At 46.6% G+C, this 25,071-nt stretch overlaps 1 protein-coding gene across 1 annotated transcript in view; it reads right to left on the bottom strand.

The window, feature by feature from the left end:
- Window positions 1-1,888: 1,888 nt before the first annotated feature.
- Window positions 1,889-25,071, bottom strand: part of STK11IP (serine/threonine kinase 11 interacting protein) — a 410,719-nt gene continuing 387,536 nt past the window's right edge. Inside the window, exon 26 of the mRNA XM_085650186.1 lies at window positions 1,889-6,164. Within this exon, the coding sequence (XP_085506312.1) occupies window positions 6,024-6,164 (141 nt within the window). The 3' untranslated portion in view covers window positions 1,889-6,023. The remainder of the gene's footprint in view (window positions 6,165-25,071) is intronic.

The raw sequence follows: 25,071 nt of genomic DNA on the forward strand, positions 1-25,071 counted from the left end.
CTCAATTTCCACCTGGACAACCTTGAAGACCACAACACCTCATCCCTAATGGAGAACCTCACCACCATCAGACTCAAACAACTCCTCAGCTCTCCAACCCACTCAGCAGGACACGCGCTCGACCACATCTTCTCCGCAAGCAACAACGTCTTACGTCTCCATCAACCACACCGGACCACCACCATGCCCATTGCAATCATCACAGAACCTGGAACAAGGTCACTGAAGACCAGTTTACCACCTCTCTCAGCAAGACCCCACACTCACATCCACATACACCAACACCTCAGCACGCAACCTCCTCCACTGGATGTCCGACTGCGCCAACACATTGGCCCCGATCAGGAAACCCTCAGGCATACAGCCCTCCAAGAAAGCCAGCTGGTTCTTCCCTGCCCCCCAAGAGTCCAGGCACACCTGCACTCGGCTCAAGAAAGGATGGAAGAGCAGCAAGATCACAGCAGACAACGCAGCCTTCAAATCCGCCATCACCACAAACCACGACTCATCAGGACAACAAAGAAAGCAGCCATCCAGGAACGCATCAACGTCTACGCACACAACAGCAAATAACTCTTCGCCGTGGTCAAAGAATTTTCTGAACCCAGCACAGAGAAAGCAGACATTCCCACATCTCAAGATCTCTGCGACGATCTCGCCACCTTCTTCCATCGCAAGGTCAAGGAGATCTACAACAGCTTCGGAACCTAAGACCAACCCATACGACCCGCAACCACCACAACCAATGGCTCCAAGCCCCAGCAGACCTTGACCAGCTGGACCACCCACACCTCTGACAACACCCTCAAGATGATGAAGAGTATCCACTCCAGAACCCTCTCAGACCCCTGCCCTCACCACATCTTCAAAAGAGCGGGCACCTCCATCACACCTGAACTCTGCCGCACCATCAACTGCTCCATCCAGTCTGCAAACTTCCCGGAAGACTGGAAGCACACAGAGATCAACCTCCTGCTGAAGAAACCCTCTGCGGATCCGACGGAACTCAAGAACTACAGACCCATCTCTCTGCTCCCTTTCCCAGCCAAACTCATCGAGCCATTAACGTCGTGAGGATAGCAGCACCAAGACTGCTCTCCTCACTGTGACAGACAACATCCACACAATCCTTGTCCAAGGCGGGACTGCTGCCCTCTTCCTCCAGGACCTCTAAACCACCTTCGACACAATCTCCCACCACACCCTCTGCGCAAGACTCTATGACACTGGCACCTGCGACAAAGCCCTAGAATGAATCCGCTCCTTCCTCACCAGCCGAACGCAGAAAATCAGACTTCAATCGTTCAACTCAGAACCTACAGACATCAGCTGTGGAGTGCCCCACCTTCTTCAACATCTATATGCCCTGCTTGCAGCCATTGTCAGAAGCCACGGGCTAAGCATAGTCTCATATACCGATGACACCCAGCTGATTCTCTCTCTCACAGATGAACCCACAGCCGCCAAGTGCAACTTCCATAATGGGATGAAGGCAGTCACTACCTGGATACAGGACAGCTGCTTCAAGCTTATTTCAGACAAGACCAAAGTCCTCATCCAGGGCCCCTCCACCTGGGAGGACTCTTGGTGGCCTGCAGTGCTCGGTCCCGCCGCCCCCCGCCTTCACAGCTCGACAAGCACAGAAACAAGAGCGCAGACATCTCTTTGGTCACTGAACACTTGATTTCTTTGGCTGTCTTTCAGCGACAGAGAGAGGAACACAAGGGGAGAAGGGCAGTCATGCTGCTGAGCCAGAGTGTCAGGTTCTGCAGATGAAGGGCAGCGCCACCAGCCGTACTCTTGCAAGTACCATGCATCAGCTGCTTATTTTGCACAATCCACTCCCACACTTAACTGAAGGACTAAAGAAATTCTCAAAATACATATATAAAAAAATCGTATCAACTTTTATTTATATTATTCATAAGCAGAGTAAGACAATCTTTGAAAAATAGAGGAAATTAAAAAAATTAAAGAAAGATGCAGATCCATAGCACCTCCAACTTATTATTGCCTCTGTGGACGCGGCCATACAAAGGGGCCCAGGATTGAGGGTGATCTCAGGACTTGCACAGTGAGAAAAAGCCCTCGGGTGGACTCCTGTGGTGGTGCCTCAGATAAGCAGGTGGACTCCTATGGCAGTGCCTCAGATGTGCGCTATCGTGAAGGCCAGCAAGGATGGACAGCAGGGGAGGGCTAGAGGAATGAGCAACTGAAGCGGGAGCTCTACAAATGTGCCAAAAGGAGGCCTTTCAGAATGGGATGGCACAGCAAACAGGGATCCTAGGATCGCAGGGTTGTCAAAATTGGCTGCGAGAAAGGCACAGTTCCAGGACAAGAACTGGGACAAAAACCCTTGAATGGGAAACTAAAAGGTTGGCATCCTAGGTTAGGCTCTGGAAGAGAAAGCTGCAAGTCCCAGGACAGAAGGAAATTAATTAATGCACAGGTACTGGAAGATTGATCAAAAACTAGACAGCGGGAAAGAAATCCCACAGTTACAGACTAGAATTACAAGATCTAAACACAGCAGACAGAGAGGGATAACAGGATAAGCAATAAAAGAGTGACGATAAGCAATACAAGAGTGAAAGCTGGATTCAATGGTAGGGTGAGCAAGATTAATCTATTGATAGGGCTGTGTAAACTGGATCTATTGATAGGGCTGAGACAGATGGATCCAATGATAGGGCTGAGACAGATGGATCCATTGATAGGGCTGAGACAGATGGATCCATTGATAGGGCTGAGACAGATGGATCCATTGATGGGGCTGAGACAGATGGATCCATTGATGGGGCTGAGACAGATGGATCCATTGATGGGGCTGAGACAGATGGATCCATTGATGGGGCTGAGACAGCTGGATCCACAGAGAGCTAGAATAGCTAGATCCATTGAAAAGACTGAAAGATGGATGCATTGATAGGGCTGAGATAGATGGATCCATTGATAGGGCTGAGACAGATGGATCCATTGATAGGGCTGAGACAGATGGATCCATTGATAGGGTTGCTAAAGCTGGATCCATTGAGAGAGCTAAAAAATCTGGATCTGTTAAGAAAGATTAATCTATTGATAGGGCTGTGTCAACTGGATCTATTGATAGGGCTGAGACAGATGGATCCAATGATATGGCTGAGACAGATGGATCCATTGATAGGGCTGAGACAGATGGATCCATTGATAGGGCTGAGACAGATGGATCCATTGATAGGGCTGAGGCAGATGGATCCATTGATGGGGCTGAGACAGATGGATCCATTGATGGGGCTGAGACAGATGGATCCATTGATAGGGCTGAGACAGCTGGATCCACAGAGAGCTAGAATAGCTAGATCCATTGAAAAGACTGAAAGATGGATGCATTGATAGGGCTGAGACAGATGGATCCATTGATAGGGCTGAGACAGATGGATCCATTGATAGGGTTGCTAAAGCTGGATCCATTGAGAGAGCTAAAAAATCTGGATCCGTTAAGAAATATGAATCTATTGATAGGGCTGTGTAAACTGGATCTATTGATAGGGCTGAGACAGATGGATCCAATGATAGAGCTGAGACAGATGGATCCAATGATAGAGCTGAGACAGATGGATCCATTGATAGGGCTGAGACAGATGGATCCATTGATAGGGCTGAGACAGATGGATCCATTGATAGGGCTGAGACAGATGGATCCATTGATGCAGCTGAGACAGATGGATCCATTGATGCGGCTGAGACAGATGGATCCATTGATGCGGCTGAGACAGATGGATACATTGATAGGATGAGAAAGATGGATACATTGAGAGGGCTGTGAAATCTGGATACATTGGGAGAGCTAGGATAGCTGGATCCACTGATGGGGCTGAAAAGCAGGATCAATTGAGAGAGCTAGGATAGCTGGATCCACTGATGGGGCTGAAAAGCAGGATCAATTGAGAGAGCTAGGATAGCTGGATCCACTGATGGGGCTGAAAAGCAGGATCAATTGAGAGAGCTAGGATAGCTGGATCCACTGATCGGGCTGGTACACCTGGATCCACTGAGAGAGCTAGGATAGCTGGATCCACTGATGGACTGGAATGCAGGATCCATTGAGAGAGAGCTAGAATATCTGGATCCACTGATGGTACTGGTACAGATGGATCCATTGAGAGAGCTAGGATATCTGGATCCACTGATGGGGCTGGTACAGCTGGATCCACTGAGAGAGCTAGGATAGCTGGATCCACTGATGGGGCTGTAAAGCAGGATCCACTGAAAGACTTGGATATCTGGATCCACTGTTGGTGCTGGTACAGCTGGATCCATTGAGAGAGCTAGGATACCTGGATCCACTGATGGGCTGGAAAGCAGGATCCATTGAGAGAGAGCTAGGATAGCTGGATCCATTGATGGGGCTGGTACAGCTGGATCCAATGAGAGCTAGGATACCTGGATCCACTGATGGGCTGGAAAGCAGGATCCATTGAGAGAGCTAGGATAGCTAGATCCACTGATGGGACTGGAAAGCAGGATCCATTGAGAGAGCTGGGATATCTGGATCCACTGATGGGGCTGGAAAGCAGGATTCATTAAGAGCATTGGGAAAGGAGGCTGCATTGAGAGCACTGGGGCTGAAGGATCGAAGTACAAGGAAAGACTAGTAGATTCCAGGAATGGAAATGGGAAGAGGGTCAGGAGCACAGCAGTGGGAGAGGAGATCAACCAATGGAAAGTGGATCTGTGAGCAGCACTGGGAGTGCGGAGGGGTAGAAGGATGTGCAACAGTAACAATGGATTCAAGGATGGGGAAAAGCAAGACGACTCTAAGATAAACCCTGGAGAAGATGGATCGACAGATCCCTGGCCGTGCTATATTCCTTCGATTTCACAGCATTGATGCCCAAGTAGAAGAGATGAAGGAATAGAACTGGGGGTCTCAGTCCTGGTCAAACACTATTTTCTTAAGTCCAGGGACAAACAGGTCAACTTATCCGACAAGTACATGGTAGAAACAAAACTCACACTGCACACACCAAGTGTGAGGAACAAGGTGCCTGCCCCTTTCTTCATCCATCCATCTATTTTATATATAGGATGAGGCTCCTTTACTCCACGGGGTAAAGGCCTTCTGGATACCAGCGCTGCCCTTGGTAAGCTGGGGGAGACACTGTAGCAACCTAAAGGAGAGACTTCTGAAAACTGAACAGGAGGGATACCAGGGGTCTCACAATGCTTCAGGGAGAGACGTCTCTTGTGCTACCGATGCTACCCTTTGAGGAGTGCTGAGACAGGTTTTTCAGGATTCAATAGGAGCCATACATAGGTTTCACAAGTGCTTCAAGAAGAGAGGTCTCCTGTAAAACGGAAGCTACTGTTGGAAGTCAGAGAGGCAGATTCTTCCTGGGACTTTACAGACACAATAAATAAGTTTAACAAGTGGGTTAACAAGAGGAGCTCATTGGCTCACAAGTGGGTTAACAAGAGGAGCTCATTGGCTCTAACGTGGACTAGCTGTTCCCTTTTGGCCTGATCTGTGTTTATCAGAGAGATATCTGCAACAGGTGCTGGTTGGTCAAATATACTGAGAAAAACACCATCTGTGTGAAGACACATATGGATGCTTGCGCATTTGCATACATTTGTGTTAATTTTCTGTTATAATTTAACAAGCGAGTGCCTCACCTCGAAAGGACACATTATCCTAGGTTCTCAGCATTGCTCATGTGAGACTTAGAAGGCAAAATATCTTCAGCGTCACAGGGAGAGCTTGAACAGAACGGATTGTTTTTCCTAGAGTGTAAGAGAAAAACTCAAAGGCTTTCCATAATTTAAAAGGGAAGAGATCTTCTCAACTCCAGAAACATTTCCATGGCTCCTGGTGATGACCGAAGAGGGATCGGTCTCAGTTGAAGGAGAGAAGTGTTTCTGATTCTCATTAAGGTGCTTCTGTATGAGGTGTCTGCCAATAGAAAAGCAGATATATTCACAGTTTTCAGTGCGTCTCGCAGTAAGCAAGGCCTACATCCTGCTAGGACTTGTCGTCCCAGCTCTCAGTCCAACGTCTCGTGCATCACACAGTTGAATTTGATGTGGAACATCTCTTCCCACGGAACTTTCACCCATTGCACCAGCTCACGGAGCAGGTCTGGGCACTCGGACCGTAGATGCCAGATGGTTTCACTTTGTGTGGTCTGAGGAGAGAAGAAAGTAACAAACACTTACTCAACTGCTGAGAGGCGACGCACCAAAAGATGCACAAAACCTCAGCATCACTTAACGAGAATGTATTTAAATTCAAACAGTCAAATCATTGTAATTAAATTAGACAAAACAGTCTGGTTACCTTGCAGGAAACTGTTCTTTCAGGCAAAGGGCAGGACCGATATAAGAGTGGGAGCGAGAGGAAGTGTGAGAGAGATAGAGGATGAGAGAGAGAGAGTGTGTGTGTGTTTTTTTTTTCATGGATGTATCAACATGATGCCAGTGCGGCATCAGGAGGCAGAAACGATAAGGCAGCTTCTGTAAGGAAACAGGTTTTTTGTGGGTTTCACTCCCACCTTTTGCCCCAATTTTATTCTAGACACTGGTGTAATGGCTCTGAGATGCTCTGAGTCCTGTTTTTTAGGACTCAGTGCATGTGCTCTGACCCATAGAATCGTACATCTTTAATTGGCTTGTCCTCAATTGGCATAATTCAACTTACTTCTAAGTCCCTAGTATACGGTACAAGGGGTACCCAGGGCCTGTAAGTTGAAGTGTCTCTTGTGCACTGCAGCACTCGTTCTGCCACCACAAGGTAAACCCTGGCTCCGAGTCCACCACCGCGGACTGGAAGCGCAGCTTAAAGCTGCTAACTCAGCTTTGCCATTTGACGTAATGGCAAAGCCAAAATCTCCCTTTTTAATACATATAGGTCACCCAAGAGGTAGACTTAACGAGCCCTAAGGGTGCTGTATGTTAAAAAGTAGAACATGTACTGTTACATTTTTAACAGTAAAAACCCTGCATTGTCGATTTTACTGTGGAAGGGCTAGCAGCCCCATTGGCAAGTACAGAGAGGGACTCCCAAAAAGAATCCGTGCATTAAATCAGAGTTAATGGTTAAATTGAGTTTAAGGTCACTGGTGGGCCCAGTGCAACTTTAGAAGCTGCCACTTTTGTTGCCCAAGGTTTCCAGTGCCTGTTTATGTTGCACACCAGGGGCCGTATTATACACTGTGCCCTGGGGGCGAAACGGCTGGCTGTGCCAGCTGTGTGTGCCCCCGGGACACATTACCATTACAGAAGGGGCCCAGCCACCTGTGCGGCCCTTCTGCAATAGTGATAGCGCTGGCACACATGTAGCGCCAGTGCAATCGTGAGGGGGTACCCTCATCTGCATGGGGGTATGGCTCCATGCAAACAAGGGAATCATTTTGCCTCTGCGCCCACACCGTTTTAGGGTCACATGCGCAGAGACAAACATACCCATAAGAGGTGCACCGAAAGAGCGCCACTGAAAGGTCGTGGACTTTCAATGTGCCTCCTAAAGGCAGTCGCCTGGAGGGAAAAAGGGGGTTCTATGGAAACACCACACATCCCCATGCAGGTGGGTGCAGTCACTCACTGCACTCGCCTGCAAGGGGATTTCTCTCCCCTCTTCAAAGTGCAGGTGGCATGCCCCCTGCACTATGAAACACAAAGTGTCTTTCAAGCTGTCTGTTGTCAGTACACTGACAAGTGCTAGATGCATGGCGACGTTCAAGCCCCTGTACTGTAGACGTCTGGGCCCTTGTGGACTTGCAGCTTTTCTCGGCTCCCCCAGCTGTCTTTTAGCAGAGCCTCGTCTTATAAGTGCCTATTTTGCCTTGTGTCCCCTTTGTAAGCCTCTTTTGACCTATTTTTATCTTCTCTTTGTGCCTCTGCCCTTCTTTCTCTGCCACATTTTGTGTTCTCTTTCCCTATTTCTCTTCAGTTTTGGCCTCTTACTCTGCCTCTTTTGGTCTTCTGATCTTTGCCATCTTTGGCTCTCTTTTCTCTTTTACTCTGTTCATTCTTTTGTTAAATTTCTTCTTTGTCACTCCCCTTACAGGCGCCGTTCTGCTCTTCCGCCCTTTCCACCCTTGCAACACTCCTCATGAGCACTAACCTAATGGGACCTCCTGCACGAACTCTCTCCTGACCACTGTTTCTTACATAACATTGTTTAACCCAGCATCTGCCCAAGACAACCCATTGGCGAGCCCACCCTGGCAAAGACCACAAGATAAAAGAGAACCAAGAAACCCAGAGGTAGATTTGCCAACAGCTATCATGAGGAATTCAACTGCTTCCTCACCTCAGCCGACTTACGCAGCTGGCTGCAGTACATCGAGTCTTCTGCCTCTACCATCCCCCTGCTGGTCTGACCACACCACACCTTTAACACCTAAAAAAATCATCCATAAGAGCTGCCCTGAGTTACAGGGTTTTAGTCCACACTGGTGGCCACCATTGTGAGATACCCTGTGATGAAGCATGCCACCTTAGAGTGAGTGGGAGTCACCATCCTGAAAAGGGAAGGCCCCTTCTAGATTTACCTCATTATCACATTTCAGTTTCTGCAGTAGGTGTCTTCCAACAGTACTCTTAGTCATAGTGGAATACATGGATTTTAACACTTCACATGCCCCAAACCTAGGAGTAGCACTACTCAGCTGCAGCCCTGGCCCAGACCCAATTTTAGCTCCACACTCGCAGACTTCACTTCCCCTCTGGCCCTCACACTCCTAAATCCTGGTTAGTGACCTCAACCTGCTCCTAGAGGACCTGACTGGCCCCAAATCCATCACTGGAAGACTTCTGCATCTTGGGACTCACCCAGTGGGTGTACGACCCCACCAACATGGCTGGACACCTCCTCAACCCAGTCTTCACCAACATCACGATAGACAAACCCACCTCTCACTTGGAAGGACCTCTCACTCCCTCGTCTGCTTCAGTTTGCATCTACCCAGAACCGTTAACATACAGACTTCAGAATACCACTGGAACAAAATTTCCAAGGATATTTGGATGTTTATACTTGAATCTCATATTTCTTCTCACTATGCCTCAAGTACACATCACAAACATCAACTCGTGGATTACCTTCTTCGCAGAGACCAGGGACCCTCTAAAATTATTTACCACTCCTCCCTCCAAGCCACGGGCCAGCTGGTAAACGGAGGACCTCTAACTCCGAAAGTGCCCTTGCAAGCAGCTGGAGTGACTATGGCCCCACTCCCATGACAACGCAGATAAAGATTCCCAACAAAGCGGCCCTCCGGATCTACCACCAGGCCCTCAAGACTACCAAGCGCATAGCTCTTACAGAGTGGACTCACAACAGCTTCAACTCCACCAAAACATCTTCTCTATCATGAAAAGAATTCAGCTTCCCCAAGCCAGACAGAACCACAGCTACACCCACCCCCTATAGGTTTTGGACCCAAGTATGCAATTACTTCTCAAGAAAAATGAAAACCATAAACATTAACTTTAACCCCCGCCCCAACATGCCCTCTCCACTCTTGACAACCTCTACTCTGCAGACAGCAACTCCCAGAAGACCATCCTAAACTACTGGCCAGCCATCACCTCCACAGAAACCTCCAGCATCATGCGCTCCATCCACTCAGGGGCCCTCTCGGATCCATGTCCACACTAAATCCTCGACCTCTTATGCACATTTCACACTCTAATACTCAACCTATCACTACCACCACCTACCCAGACCCCTGGAAACACGCCACCTTCCTACTACCCATCAAAAAACCCTAAACGTTTGAACATGGCCAACTACAGGCCCATCCCCCTCCTCCTTAACCCAGCCAAGGCACTGAAGGAGCTAATTAACACCAACCTACCCAACCACATCAATACAAACCACCGCGCCTAGACCCCTCTCACAATCTGGCTTCAGACCCAACCACAGCAAGAAGACAGCCCTCATAGCAGCCACCAATGGCATCCACCTCATTATGCACAAAGGTCACGGAGGAGCACCCTCTCGGCAGCGTTCAACATCGTCTTCCATCCCATCCTAATCAAACACCTCAACAAGGTTGGAATTCGGGGCTCTGAGCTACTATGGATCAGCTCCGTCCTCTGTGGACATGCCCTATCAGTCAGGCTAGCCCCCTACCAATCCGGAGAAGCCTTGGGGGGGATGCTGATCCGCAGGTTCCCCCCCCCCCCCCGCAAGACTTCCCCCTGTGCACTACCCATTTCAAGGTTGATATGCCCCCCTCTCACCAGCATCATCAACACCAAGGCGTGGTTGGATTTAGGGTTTAGCAGAGCGGTGGAGTTCGGGCTTAGGGCTGGGGGAGAGGTAGATTTAGGGCTTGGGGACAGAAGGAGTTAGGGCTTAAATCACTGGGAGCGGATGGAGTTCGAGCTTAGGGTTGAAGAGGGGAGATTTTTGACATAGGGCTTGAAGGAGAAGTGGTTGTTGGGTTTAATGGTCAGGGAGAGGTAAAGTTAGACCTCAGGGTTGGAGAGGCAGGTGGATTTATCGCTTGGGTTTTGCAAGAGGTGGAGTTTGGTCGTAGGGCTGGGGAAGCAGGTGGAGTTAGGAGCAGCTGGAGCAGGTGGAGCTAGGGCTGGGGGAGCAGGTGGAGTTAGGGCTGGGGAGAGCAGGTGGAGTTAGGGCTGGGGAGAGCAGGTGGAGTTAGGGCTGGGGAGAGCAGGTGGAGTTAGGGCTGGGGAGAGCAGGTGGAGTTAGGGCTGGGGAGAGCAGGTGGAGTTCGGGCTGGGGAGAGCAGGTGGAGTTAGGGCTCGGGAGAGCAGGTGGAGTTAGGGCTCGGGAGAGCAGGTGGAGTTAGGGCTGGGGAGAGCAGGTGGAGTTAGGGCTGGGGAGAGCAGGTGGAGTTAGGGCTGGGGAGAGCAGGTGGAGTTAGGGCTGGGGAGAGCAGGTGGAGTTAGGGCTGGGGAGAGCAGGTGGAGTTAAGGCTGGGGAGAGCAGGTGGAGTTAGGGCTGGGGAGAGCAGGTGGAGTTAGGGCTGGGGAGAGCAGGTGGAGTTAGGGCTGGGGAGAGCAGGTGGAGTTAGGGCTGGGGAGAGCAGGTGGAGTTAGGGCTAGGGAGAGCAGGTGAAGTTAGGGCTGGGCGAGCAGGTGAAGTTGGGGCTGGGGGAGCAGGTGGAGTTGGGGCTGGGGGAGCAGGTGGAGTTGGGGCTGGGGGAGTAGGTGGAGTTGGGGCTGGGGGAGCAGGTGGAGTTGGGGCTGGAGGAGCAGGTGGAGTTAGGGCTAGGGGAGCAGGTGGAGTTAGGGCTAGGGGAGCAGGTGGAGTTAGGGCTGGGGGAGCAGGTGGAGGGATGGGAAGCATGTGGAGTTAGGGCTGAGGGAACAGGTGGAGTTACGGCTGGCTGGGGGAGCAGCAGGAGTTAGGGCTGGGTGAGCAGCTGGAGTTAGGAGCAGGTGGAGTTGGGGCTGGGGGAGTAGGTGGAGTTAGGGCTGGCTGGGGGAGTAGCTGGAGTTAGGGCTGGGGGAGCAGCTGGGGTTAGGGCTGGGGTAGAAGGTGGAGGTAGGGCTGGGGGAACAAGTGGAGGTAGGGCTGGGGGGAACAAGTGGAGGTAGGGCTGGGGGGAACAAGTGGAGGTAGGGCAGGGGGAGCGGGAGGAGGTAGAGCTGGGGGAGCGGGTGGAGTCAGGGCTGGGGGAGCGGGTGGAGTCAGGGCTGGGGGAGCGGGTGGAGTCGGGGCTGGGGGAGCAGGTGGAGTCGGGGCTGGGGGGAGCAGGTGGAGTTAGGGCTGGGGGGGAGCAGGTGGAGTTAGGGCTGGGGGGAGCAGGTGGAGTTAGGGCTGGGGGGAGCAGGTGGAGTTAGGGCTGGGGGGAGCAGGTGTCGCACTCTACTTGGAAGTCAGAGTAACTGATGTTGTAATAAATTGCACAGTTAGTAGGTACATGACTGAGTACAAAAGGAGGTCATCTTCACCCTCTGAACAATTCCTGCCATTTCAAACACCTTCCAATTGATCCAGAGGCCTTTGATATAGAAGATCAGGAAGCAAATTATATGTACAAAAGGTACCATGGCTGGCAAGTATTTAAAAGATGACGCTTCAGTGCTACATCTTAGGATGCAGTGGCATTGCTATCCTTTCTCCATGGATGCAGTGGGTGTTCTGTCCGGTAGCATGTGATGGATAAATTATTTAACTTAAGTAACTTAGCTTGAGTATCTGGTGGATGTGCAACCCACCTGCAGATTCCTCCGCTTTAAAGTATCCTAGGGTGCCAGATTGGATTTTGAAAGTTTAGAAACAGCAGAAGATCCTTTAGGATGAAATTAGTTAAATGGCTATCCCTTCTCGTATTCGAGCAATAATGCTTGGCGAACGTATAAAGAGAAGCCTATGTCGTCACACGGCATATTTTTACAATGGGTACAACCCTGGCCAGCACTTGAGTAAATGCTTTCGTTGTTGTAGAGTGAGCTCTGATTGCATCTGTTGGTTCATTTCGCAATCGCATAACAATCAATCAATCGGGAATTGTAAGCGTGCTACTCACCTGTGAGGGTCTGAAGCAGCTCCGTACAATCGAAGAGCCAGATCTTGAGCGTCTTCCTGAAGATGTTGAGGGAGGGGGCGTGTCTGATGTTGAGCGGGAGCTCGTTCCAGGTCTTGGCTGCGATGTAGGTGAAGGTTCTTCCACCAGTTCTGGCTTTGCAGATGTGCGGGATTTTGGCGAGGTCGGCGGATTGGAGGTTTCTCTTGGGTACATGGAGGGAGATTCTCTCGTTGAGGTATTGGGGTCCGGTGTTGTGGATGCATTTGTAGGCATGGGTGAGTATCTTGAAAGTGACTCTCTTCTCTATGGGGAGCCAGTGGGGGTTCCGAAGGTGTTGGGTGGTGTGCTTGTGTCGAGGAATGTTTAGGATGAGTCTGGCTGCGGCGTTCTGTATGGTCTGGAGCTTGCGGATCAGAGACTTGTTAATCCCGGCATAGAGGGCGTTTCCATAGTCCAGTCTGCTGGTGATGAGCACTTGGGTGCCGGCCTTCCTTGATTCGTGGGGGATCCACTTGAAGGTCTTTTGGGGGATTCTGAGGGTGTTGAAGCAGCTGGAGGCGACGGCGTTGATCTGTTGGGTCATGGAGAGGGAGGAGTCTAGCACGATGCCGAGGTTTCGGGCATGGTTCTTGTGTGTGGGGGGGCTGCCGAGGGCGTTAGGCCACCAGGTGTTGTCCCATGCCGTGGGGGAGGGTCCGAGGACAAGAACAGATATTATAAAAAATTATCCACCACAATATAATCCTCTTCTTAACTGCATAGCTCATTTTATTACCCACATATCAAACAAAAGGCTGGTCCTCAAATCAGAAATCATTGGTCCTGTCAATGTGGCAGCTGACCGTTCTACGAGGGTCCAGTCTATGTAGCCTTTCCTCTGTGGAGCGTCAGGCCACCTTGAGACCCTCACGGGTGAGTGGCACGCTCTATAAACCCCCTGACTAATTGATTGACACAGGAAAAAAGTGGGAAGGGTGAAACAGAGTGATCATCTTTGACAGGAAAGCCACTTTTGCTCTGACAACCAATTTGTCTGGTTTAAAACAAGTAAGAGGAAGTCAGAATCACAACATTTGCCTACTGTTCAGTTAAGTGCTGGGCTGAAGTGATGGCGTCCAAAAAACACTGCTTTGAATGAGCAACCAGCAGCTATGCAAACCTACACAAAAGTTCTTAAAGTCGCTCTCTTCAAGAATGAAAGAACTAAATGAAGGAGTCATTCCAGCACAATGGAAGGAGACTAAGAAAATATCTAGCCTAGCCCCTTCAAAAACCACAGTACCATTAGGGTCTTGAACAAAGAGGATTTGTTTAGCAAAAAGATAAACCGTGATAAGGCTGCGGCATAGTCCTTATCGGTACCCACAGCACAATCTTGCTGGCCAATGAAAGCCCAGCGCATAAGAGATAGGCGCATGAGAAGGTTGACACTCATACACACACACCAAGAAACGCACCAACTCCACAGCCCAGCATTAACCGACTTTATGGAGGGGTGACAATCTGAGAGGATGACGCCAACCACCTCCGGCAGCAGATGAAAAGAAGTCCGCGCTCTTCGCTCAATCTGAACACGCAGGCTGAGGCTGTAGAGGTTGCGATAAAGAACCTGCTGCTTCAACTGGAAGAGGAGGTCTGCTATGAACAGAAGCGGAGGAGAAAAACAGAGTATCTAAGGGTCTGCACACTGCACCCCCAATCTGGAATTCATTGTGCCCCGTCTTGGCACAGCATCCTCAACACTTGAAGAATCTAGTACAGGGGCGTGGTCTGGCCACCCAGGAAGATGGCCGCCTAGGAGAGGAGCTCCGCTTTGGATGGAACCCCTGACGGAGGTGTCTCTTCTTCGGTGTGACAAACTGCTGAAATGAACATATTTGCAGTGCCCAGTGCAGCGGCGCCGATTGGTGGTTTGCACAAAGATGTGAACTCTTCCCGAGGTTATTTTCCCTGCCGAAGATAACTGTTTGATGGACGCGCGCTGGGCCCTGTTGCGCAATCACAATCACCGGACCTCGCGTGACTGGTGCGCACTGTCGCCTCACGGAAAGGACTCCTAGTGACGCGTGCACTGGGCACGTGGAGAGGACGTTCTTCGCCTCAGGACAATTGTAAATGGTGAGAGCTTCTACCATTTTTCAGTTTTTAGCCTGGAACATTGTGCCTCGTGCTTTCCCTCTGGAGGATGTATTTATAGCCCCAGTAGCTGCAGACTACTAACGACTTCGCCTTATTGCAAGGAAATGAAAGGCAGCTTGCTTTACCTGGAAGGATAAAGGATAACTCTAGGGCACTTTAAAATCTCTTTCATTCGTTATCCATCTTATCTGCCACAAGTGAAAGTTGTGTTTTCAGAAATGTAAAAGCGAACAACGCCTATGAATATTTCATTGCTTTTTGTCAGTAGTTAAAGCGCATGGAGCGTCTCCCTTGGCGTGTCTGTCTTCATGGAGCTTCAATGTCCCATATTAAATAAACGTTACGCCCACATTATTTATCAATTGTACTGCTCATGGGGCCTCCTACAATATTCTATTAATTCCAAATGTTACTGACTTTTGTTCTGAGGCACCTGCTAAGCTCGTTATGCGTCCTGAATGCGAGGAGAAATTTTAATTACGCATTTCGTGCCAACTGCCAAGTGGTTTGAGCATGCTATCAGCCTCACACTGACTCTTTAAATGACCCTATATGATGTTGGATTCAACGTAACAAAGGTACAATGTGCTTGCTCCCTGTAGTCTGCACCATTTGGCGCTGTGGGTTTTCGTCGTCACACATGTTCCCTCATGAGGCTATCCTTTTTATACTCATTTTGCCTTATAACTGGGGGTGAATTTACTTTTGCAACGGGCGCAATGCCGTATATAGAGAGCTTTATGTGGAACAATTTCTACCTTGAGTTTCTTCTTTTCTGAGTACATTGCTGGCAGGATAATTTTCCTCCATGTGAAGAATTCTGTTGCAATTGATTGCAGGGATTTAATACTGTCATCTTGTTACACCTATACTGGAGCACGCTGGTCAAAATGTTCTGAAGAATAAGCGGCTCTATGAGTGCACTAACCGGTATCAAGAGCATATTTTCCTGACATCTCTCAAATTGCACGCATTTTGTTTGTCAGGTTTTGTGACAATAATATTACTATTTTATTGGCATATTACGGAAATTCTTCAGATGCCTAATAATAAGAACTAGAGCAAAGCTCCCAAGCTACCTTTATTTGCAGACACTCTTAAAAAAAAATCACAATATATTACAGCGAAAAGTTTAACCTCACCAATGTCTAAACCATCTTTGGCCACCTCTTCTGCAATGCCTGAAGCCACTATGGAACGTATGTTACAGGAAGTATCAGCTATCAGTCGTCGTTTAACAGACATGGATATTAATATCTCTTCTCTCGTGGCAGAGTCTAAATCCATACGAGCAGAGATTATACAATTCAATGCTAAAACGGTTGAACTAGATCAGCGCCTGTCAGCGGTGGAATCCACGCTTATCTCCACACAACATAAGGATCAGGATCTCTTGCTTCTTCACAGTAAGCCAACTGATTTAGAAGATCGTAGTCGACGAGACAATATCAGTTTTTTTGGTTTTCCTGAAAAGATTGAGGATCAGAATGCTAGACTTTTTCTATGTAATGTCCTTCCTAAGCTTCTGGGTATTTCCTTCAGTCCACCGCTGGAAATCCAACGTGCTCATCGATTGGGCGCTCTACGTACTGCTTCAGTTTCTCACACACGACCCCTCATTGCTTGCTTCTTGAGGCACAAGTAAGTGCGACAAATATTAATAGCGGGACGCACACAAGGTTCATACACCTACGATGGTCATAAAATCCGCATTGCAGCTGACTTTTCATGAGAAACTAATGAAAGGAGAAAGGCTTTCCTTTCTATGAGGCCACAACTACGGAAAATGGATATTAAATATGGCTTGTTTGATCCTGCTCGGTTTCGCATAACTAAAAATGGCGACTCTAAAGACTTCTACAATCCTGAAGACCTAAAACAATTCATAGATGCACAACGCCTTCAAGACATGGACGTTCAATACGTCACTAATAAACAGACTTCTCACAACCCTCAACATCCTCCTCAGCTCTCAGATGCTCGGAGACTTAATCCTAGTGAAGGTCGTCATAGAGGTAGAGATATTGAATGATCAATTCATAGTCATGAGGACAAAATTTCTGCCCTTCAATCAGTATCTGCCTTTACGCAAGACTTGCATAGAGACAAATCCCATTCTCCCTTAAAACCTGCTTCAGACGGAGAGTGAGTTCCATAAGGTTAGTATTCTACTGCTGACATGATTTATAATTCATACCCCCTTTATGCTTCTCTTCTTGCTCCTCGCAACAGAGATTGCCTCCTGCTTGGTTATAGGAGTTCTCACTATACGTCATTTATTGTAATATGCTATTAATTTTGGTCATACATAATTTCCTTGAAATCTGCTTCGGGTTACGAATAACTTTTACAATATTTAAATCTTGATCTAGACATGTTTGATGGTTCATATCCTCTGGCTATCTTTTTTCTAGTTTTACATATTGGAGTTTACCTTTTGCAGGGGTGACACTGTTTTATACTTGTAATTATTTTTCAACTTAGAATGGTTCTAGGATTATTTATTACTGCATTTCATAATAAGTTACCCTGATTTATTGTTTAATGTCAGCATGAATTGTATTTACTTCCACCTACATTTTGGAGTTATGGTGATTTTACTGCAGCCTCTCACGCTTTATTAGCCTTGCTCCCCTCTTTTTTACTAATTTAATAAGTTAATATTGCAGATATTATTATACGTACATTAGATGATATCTCCATTTATCAATGCATTTTGTCCTTTTCATTACTTATTTAATAATAATATCTCTTGTAATTTAGTTTATACCTCCTATCTTAATATATTATTTATTTAATGTCTACTGTATTTTATCCCCAGTTATATAGAGATTTTACTGTACCCCCCTTTTAGTCTTTTCAATTCTCACTTTCACCCTTTACGTAAATCGTGGTTTCTTAAAATATATTTATTAATTTATTTATATTCCTTTTCCTACTTATGTAATAATGTCTCTATCTTTCCTCCTACCTAAAGCTATTTTTGTACCTTACTCAGACTTGTACTTTACTAATCACATTTCCCTATTCTGTCTTTGCCTATATGTTATTGTATATCCACATATTTGATATCTTACTATTTAACTTTCTTTCTCCTTCCAGCTATTCTTTTCCCTTCATTTTTCTTTATTTCTTTTTCAACTTATATTATTATGTTAACTTTACATGCATTAATTGCTGAATATGTTCCATTTATAGTTGTAAAACTATTAGCTAGATGTTATGAATCTTATATCTACAATTATATATTAAAGGTATCTATACATATTTTTACATGTATACTTATATATTCTTCTAGAATTAGTTCCCTTCCCTTTTATAGATATTTCTCTCCACTCTATTTGATCCGATTTATAATCACATTTATTGTTAAATATATTTCATTCACAGTTGCAATATGTGTTATTTTGTTCCATGTTTTACTCATATCTAGGTAATAATGAAGTCACATCTATTTTTATGAATTTTGCTCTCTTTCAACAATCATGCTCTATCTGTTCGATCTCTATTTTTCGTTTCCACACACATCTTGCTCTTCAGTTTTTAGCTTTATTTCCTTCCATAGTCCTCATAGAGTCTCCAGTCTCAACCCTCTGGACGGGGTTCCTACCCATTGTTGATGCTCTAGGTAGCCCAGACACGCGGTTAAAGTTTTAAGATTTCTTATTTTACTTTACATTCTTTCTTTATTTGGTCATTCTTTTCCATTACATTTTCTCACTCAACAATTCTCTTACTAGTATTCCCCCACCTTACCTTTTTCCCCTATTCTTTCTATTGATTTTATTTACTCTTTCTTTTATTTCAGCCCTATTCTTTTCTCCTGGTGTTTCTGTGGTAGGCCAGAGTACTCTTTTCCTATACTGTTCTCTTTCTTTTTCTATTCTATCCTCTCTAATCTATCACTTCTTCATTCTGATAAACATATTCACTCTTTAATTATTAATTCATTTTCACATTGCCCTAATAGGACAAGTACCCGTCCCCTATGTACTATTACCTGGAATGTTAATGGACTCACACACTACATAAAGAGGAACAAAATACTTTATCTACAATCCAAGCACGTTGATGTGGCTTTATTGCAAGAAACCCACCTAGATGCACTAGAATCTGATACATTTTACATGGGATTGGGTGGGAAAGGTTATCCACAGCAGCGTTCGACAAAGTGAACCTACAGATACTGCTCCTATTCGCAAATGTGGTGTGGCGATACTCATTCGCAAATCACTCCCTGTTACCGTTTCCAAAATTTGTTCAGATCCTGATGGCCACTATGTGTTTGCTAAACTATGCATTGGGAACTCTTCTATATGCCTGGGATCAGTTTCCGCTCCGACAGGCAATAAGAAATCATTATTCCTCCAAGTAAACCGTATACTAACGAAGATTGATGCCTCACAATATCTTATTGGTGGAGATTGGAATATTGTACGTGATCCAATTCTAGACAAAACGGGCTTATTAGATAAAGGGAATCCAGCAGATAGAGCCATTTTGGATGATATAATTTCAGACAACGGATTGGTGGATCACTGGCGTCTTAGCCATACAACAGACACACAATACACATTCTTTTCCCCCACTCATGGCACATTCTCTCGTTTAGATAATTTTTTTATGTCGCATAGAGCGGTCCTATTGGTACTGGAGTCTCGCATTCTTGAAGCAGCTCTATCCGATCATTCCCCTGTTTTTCTGTCCCTTGATCTCGGATTCACCCGGCCAGGACGTAAACCATGGCGCATGAGCATTCAACGGCACAGGACCCCCAGGGGTAAACTTCAATTGCAATCCCATCTTCAAGATTATCTCTCTATTAACAAGAACTCTGTAATTTCCAGTAGGACTGTCTGGGCTGCGGCTAAGGCTACTCTTAGGGGTCAGTTAATGCGTGATGCAGCGCTCGCTAATAAGCAAAATGATGCGCGGCAAATAAAGTTGGAACACAACATTCAATCTTTCTCTCGTCTATATGCATCTAGGCCATCTTTACAGAATCGTAAATCACTTGAGCAAGCTCGTATGGCTTTAAACAATCTGTTTACCTCCAAAGCTGAGAATGCTCTACAGAAAATGAAGGGAAGACATTATGAGCAGGGGGAGAAGGCAGGGAGATTGCTAGCTGCACAGTTGCGTCAAAGAGAGGCAGCCATGGCCATTCCAGCTATTCGATCGACGCAGGGCGATATACTTACCAGACCTCAAGAGATTGTCAATGAATTCGCTTCCTTTTGCCAATCCCTTTATACTCCAAGCGATCACTCAGATCTGGATAAAATGTCTTCCTTTCTTACAGGAGTGGATCTTCCTTGTCTCTCTGATGACGGTAGAGCCCTACTGGAAGGAGAAATCACTAGGGAGGAAATTTCTAAAGCCATTACTGCCCTGCCTTACCATAAAGCCCCTGGGGAAAATGGATTCCGTGCTGAATTTTACCGATGGGCAGGACATAATGTTATTGACACATTGCATTCTGCATTTCGGGATGCAGATAGGGAATCTTCATTAGAATCTCTTTCTAACAAGGCAGTTATTGCAGTATTACCCAAACCCGGTAAAGACCCCCTATTATTCAGTAGTTACCGTCCCAGCTCGTTATTAAATTGTGATATCAAAATTCTAGCCAGCATTCTAGCGTCCCGCCTCCGCAAAGTCTTACCCTCCCTAATACATCACACACAAGTGGGCTTTGTCCCTGGGCGCTCCTCTCAGAATCATTTACGCACGTTAGCCCATACATTGTGGTCTACTAAACATCTCACAAAGGATGCATTAGCTCTTTCACTTGATGCTGAAAAAGCGTTCGATCGCATCGAATGGGATTATCTTTTTGCAACACTACAACGATTTGGGTTAGGCAATCAATTTATAACCAAAGTCCGCTTGCTGTGTGATAATCCTTCTGCTCAGGTGAATTGCGGGGGTTTCTTGTCTGATACATTTCAGATTCGGAGGGGTATGCGCCAGGGATGCCCACTATCCTCCCTTCTTTTCCTTTTGGCCATGGAGCCATTAGCTGCAACAATTCGCCAATCTGCTGAAATCACTGGCGTTCCCCTCCCAATTGGACACTCTACAATGTACCTATACGCAGAGGATATACTACTCACCCTCACAAATCTCTCCCGTCTTCTTACAATCATTGTTGACTTCTCTTCTTTCTCAGGCTATAAAATCAACTGGGATAAGAGTGAGGCTCTACCCATTTCTGATGGAACTACAAAGGCATTTATATACGGCTTTTCTTTGGCAGACCTCATGCCTTAAATACCTAGCAGTCTTAGTTAATAAAGGATTGGAAAACATAGTCACTTATAATTTAGCTTCAATGCTTTCTCAAATGTAACAAGATTTTGATAAATGGAAAATTTTAGGATTATCTCTCTGGGGTAGAGTCCGAGCCATCAAAATGGTCACTCTCCCGCGTTTTATTTATATTTTAGGCATGCTCCCCCTTCAAATCCCTCTACCTATGCTCAGATCGATTGGTTCTAAAATTAAGTCCTTTGTATGGGGCTCTGCTAGACCTCGCCTTGCAATGGCGAAATTAAAAGCCCATCAAATGTATGGAGGAATGGGTCTCCCATCCATAGAACACTATTCCCTTGCTTTGCACATCTCTCAGCTTTCTTACTTCCTGCCAGGTTCAAAAGACACTCCGCAATGGGTCCATATAGAGCGTCATCTTTTAGCTATGGATTCAGGTCTCTCTCTTTTGTATGGCAGCGGTACTAGCCGCTCTGAGCCTAAAAACCCGGTTTTATCAGCAATGCATAAATCTTGGCAAAGAGGACATCGTCTCTTGGGTACAAAAGCATGTATTCACGTTAAGGCCTCTTTGTGGAATAATTGTGGTATACGCATCAATGGTCGTATGCTATCTTGGCCATTGTGGCAAGCAGCAAGCATCCATTCTCCAGATCAGCTTCTTCATAATGTAGAATTTAAATCCTTCTCGCAATTGAGGGAAGAATTTAATCTTCCTATCCAAAATTCTCTTAAATAACTTCAACAATGTTTGAAGAGACATTTGGGGTCTCACCCTTGGTTGCTTCAAACACCTCCAATATTATCTTATTTAAATGTGTGGGGGAAACAGAGCCATGACTTCTGGTCTTTATAAAACTTTTACGCTTCATCTCTTTTCAGAAACCCTCTCTCATAATCTCCGACTTAGTGGCAAACTCGTTTATCAACTCCTTTTACAGCTATAGAATGGGATCCCATGTTAGAAGTCCTAAATAAAGGAGTTTGGGAAGCACGGCTTAAATTTTGTCTGTTCAAAATTCTCCATGAATGGCATTGGTAACCGGTCCAACTACATAAAGCTGGTCTACTTTCAAATGCTGATTGTTGGAGATGTTCCGCTTCTGGCTGTGACATAACTCACATTATTTATGAGGGTCCAAGAATTAGACCTTTTTGGATTTATGTTGGTAAAACATTACAAGCTACAATGCCCTTAAATTTACGTTTACATCTGCCACCATTCTTTTGCATGACCTGCGTCATTCTCCTAAGCTTTCTAAATCACAACATCGTCTCTTCCACACTGCATTGGCTACTGCTAAAATTTGTATTTTACGCAATTGTGAATCATCATCTCCACCCACTCAAGAAGAATGGTCAGTGGCAGTGATTCGGACTGCTTCACATGAACGATTGATTTATAACCCACAGGATCAAGTTGATATATTTTTACAGACCTGGTCACCCTTCCTTAAAGTCAAAGATGAAGATACTGACACCTCTCTTGTCCCTCTTAATACTCTCAGTCATGCTGACTAATTCATCGCTTTTATCCCTTGACCTCCAAGCTTTTAACATTATTATTTCCTATATTTTTCTCATTTGGTTCTATTCACATTATATTAATCATACTTCTTCTCCCTTTCTCTCTGTACTCTGGCTCCACCTTTCCACATTCTTTATCGTATTTTATTTTTCCTTTCTTATCCTTCCCTTCCTTTTGTATTCTAAACTTTTACTAAATGAGTCTTTTTTATATCATAATATATTTCTATATTATTTCTATGATGCTCTTATGTATAGTCATTGTTTTATATTTACATTGAATCTATTTATATTTATCAATTGATGTTGAATGCTTCATAAATTCATTATCTAAATTGATTGTTATTGCTTAATTGCTTATTTTTTCATGTATTATATATTTATACATTCCATATTAATCTGTTTCTATTCAACAGCAAAATGTTATGCCTCCATTAATATCTTTTATTCTTATAGTATTTATTAACAACTGTATTATTGTATTGTTCTTAACTTGTATTATATTATAAAACGCAATAAAAAATGTTAACGCAAAAAAAAGAATCTAGTACAAGGGGGAAATGTGTAATAAAGCAGAAAATTCCATGTCAACCGAAATGATCAGTAGGACAGCGCTGACTTAGACTCTCCGCACTCTTGTTCAGGGAACCTGCCAGATAGCTGGCGACAAACCAGTGAGCCCAGGCCCAGAGTCTTAGAGCTTCTTGGCTGAGAAGATTAGAACCCACGATTCCCTATTAGTTCACATACCACATCACACTCACGTTGTCTGTCAGATTCTGGACTGATCGACTCTGAGGAGAGGACAGGAAGACCTTCAGACGCAGGCAAATCGCCAGCCACTAATGCAAATTGATGTGAAGCTTATGCTTGTTATGAGACCAGGGGCCTCTGATTTCCAGATGTGCATCCCACCCTAAAGTAGAGTTATCTGTCTTCACTGCGGCTACTGCTGGGCAAAAGATTTCCTGCATGACAGGTTCCTTCTCCAGACCACAAAATGATATCTGCCTCAGTGTCCAAGGGGACCCTGACTATGTCCTTGAAATCACCACAATGCTGGAACCATGGCACGCGGAGGCCTCACTGGAGAGCCCTCAGAGGCCATTGTGCAGGAGACACTATCAGAATGCAGGCACCATAGCACGTGGAGGCCTCACTGGAGACCCCACAGAGGCCAATGTGCAGGAGACACCATCGGAATGCAGGAACCATGGCACCCGGCGGCTTCACTGGAGAACCCTCAGAGGCCATTGTGTAGGAGACACCATCAGAATGCAGGAACCATGGCACCCGAAGGCATCACTGGGGAGCCCTCAGAGGCCATTGTGCACGAGACACCATCAGAATGCAGGAACCATGGTACGCGGAGACATCACTGGAGACCCCACAAAGGCCACTGTGCATGAGATGCCATCAGACTGCAGGAACCATGGCACGCGGAGGCTGGAACCATGGCACGCGGAGGCCTCACTGAAGAGCCCTCAGAGGCCATTGTGCATAAGACAATAACAGAATCCAATAACCATGGCACGCGGAGGCCTCACTGGAGACCCCACAGAGGCCATTGTGCATGAGACACCATTAGAATGCTGGAACCATGGCACGCAGAGGCCTCACTAGAGAGCCCTCAGAGGCCATTGTGCAGGAGACACCATCAGAATGCAGGAACCATGGCACGCGGAGGCCTCACTGGAGACCCCACAGAGGCCATTGTGCAGGAGAAACCATCAGAATGCAGGAACCATGACACACGAAAGCATCACTGGAGAGCCCTCAGAGGCCATTGTGCATGAGACACCATCAGAATGCAGGAACCATGGCACGCGGAGGCACCACTGGTGAGCCCTCCGAGGCCATTGTGCATGAGACACCATCAGAATGCTGGAACCATGGCACACGGAGGCATCACTGGAGAGCCCTCAGAGGCCATTGTGCAGGAGACACCATCAGAATGCAGGAACCATGGCACGCGGAGGCCTCACTGGAGAGCCTTTAGAGGCCATTGTGCAGGAGACACCATCAGAATTCAGGAACCATGGCACGCGGAGGCCTCACTGGAGAGCCCGCAGATCCCATTGTGCAGGAGACACCATCAGAATGCAGGAACCATGGCACGCGGAGGCATCACTCGAGAGCCCTCAGTGCCCATTGTGCAGGAGACACCATCAGAATGCAGGAGCCATGGCACACGGAGGCATCACTGGAGAGCCCTCAGAGGCCATTGCGCAGGAGACAGCATCAGAATACAGGAATCCAGCAGACGTAGCGAGTGGAGAGCCTTCAGGACTGGAAGTCCAGCATCTTCCAGAAACATTGGACTCATACCCTCAAGGCCCTGAACCCCTCTGGAGGAGGGAAGGTTCTAAGAGATGACGTCTTCAGTACTTCCACTATGAACAGAGGATCTGTGACGGCACCAGGTGCAACTTGGGGCGTTTGATGAAGGAGCAAAAGTTAACCAGGGATGCTTTGGCACTCTGGTGGGCTGACACCAGCCGCGGAAAGCCGGAAGAGTTAATTGTCCCGGTATGGTAAGATAGAGACCTCGACCTGCACAAATATGTCACAACCATCGCTATCACTTTGGTGAAGATCTTGGGTGCAGATGTTAATCCCAATGGAAAGACCACAAACTAGTAATGGG

The sequence above is a fragment of the Triturus cristatus genome, chromosome 3_2 (genome assembly GCF_964204655.1).
Source record: "Triturus cristatus chromosome 3_2, aTriCri1.1, whole genome shotgun sequence".
Taxonomy (NCBI): domain Eukaryota; kingdom Metazoa; phylum Chordata; class Amphibia; order Caudata; family Salamandridae; genus Triturus; species Triturus cristatus.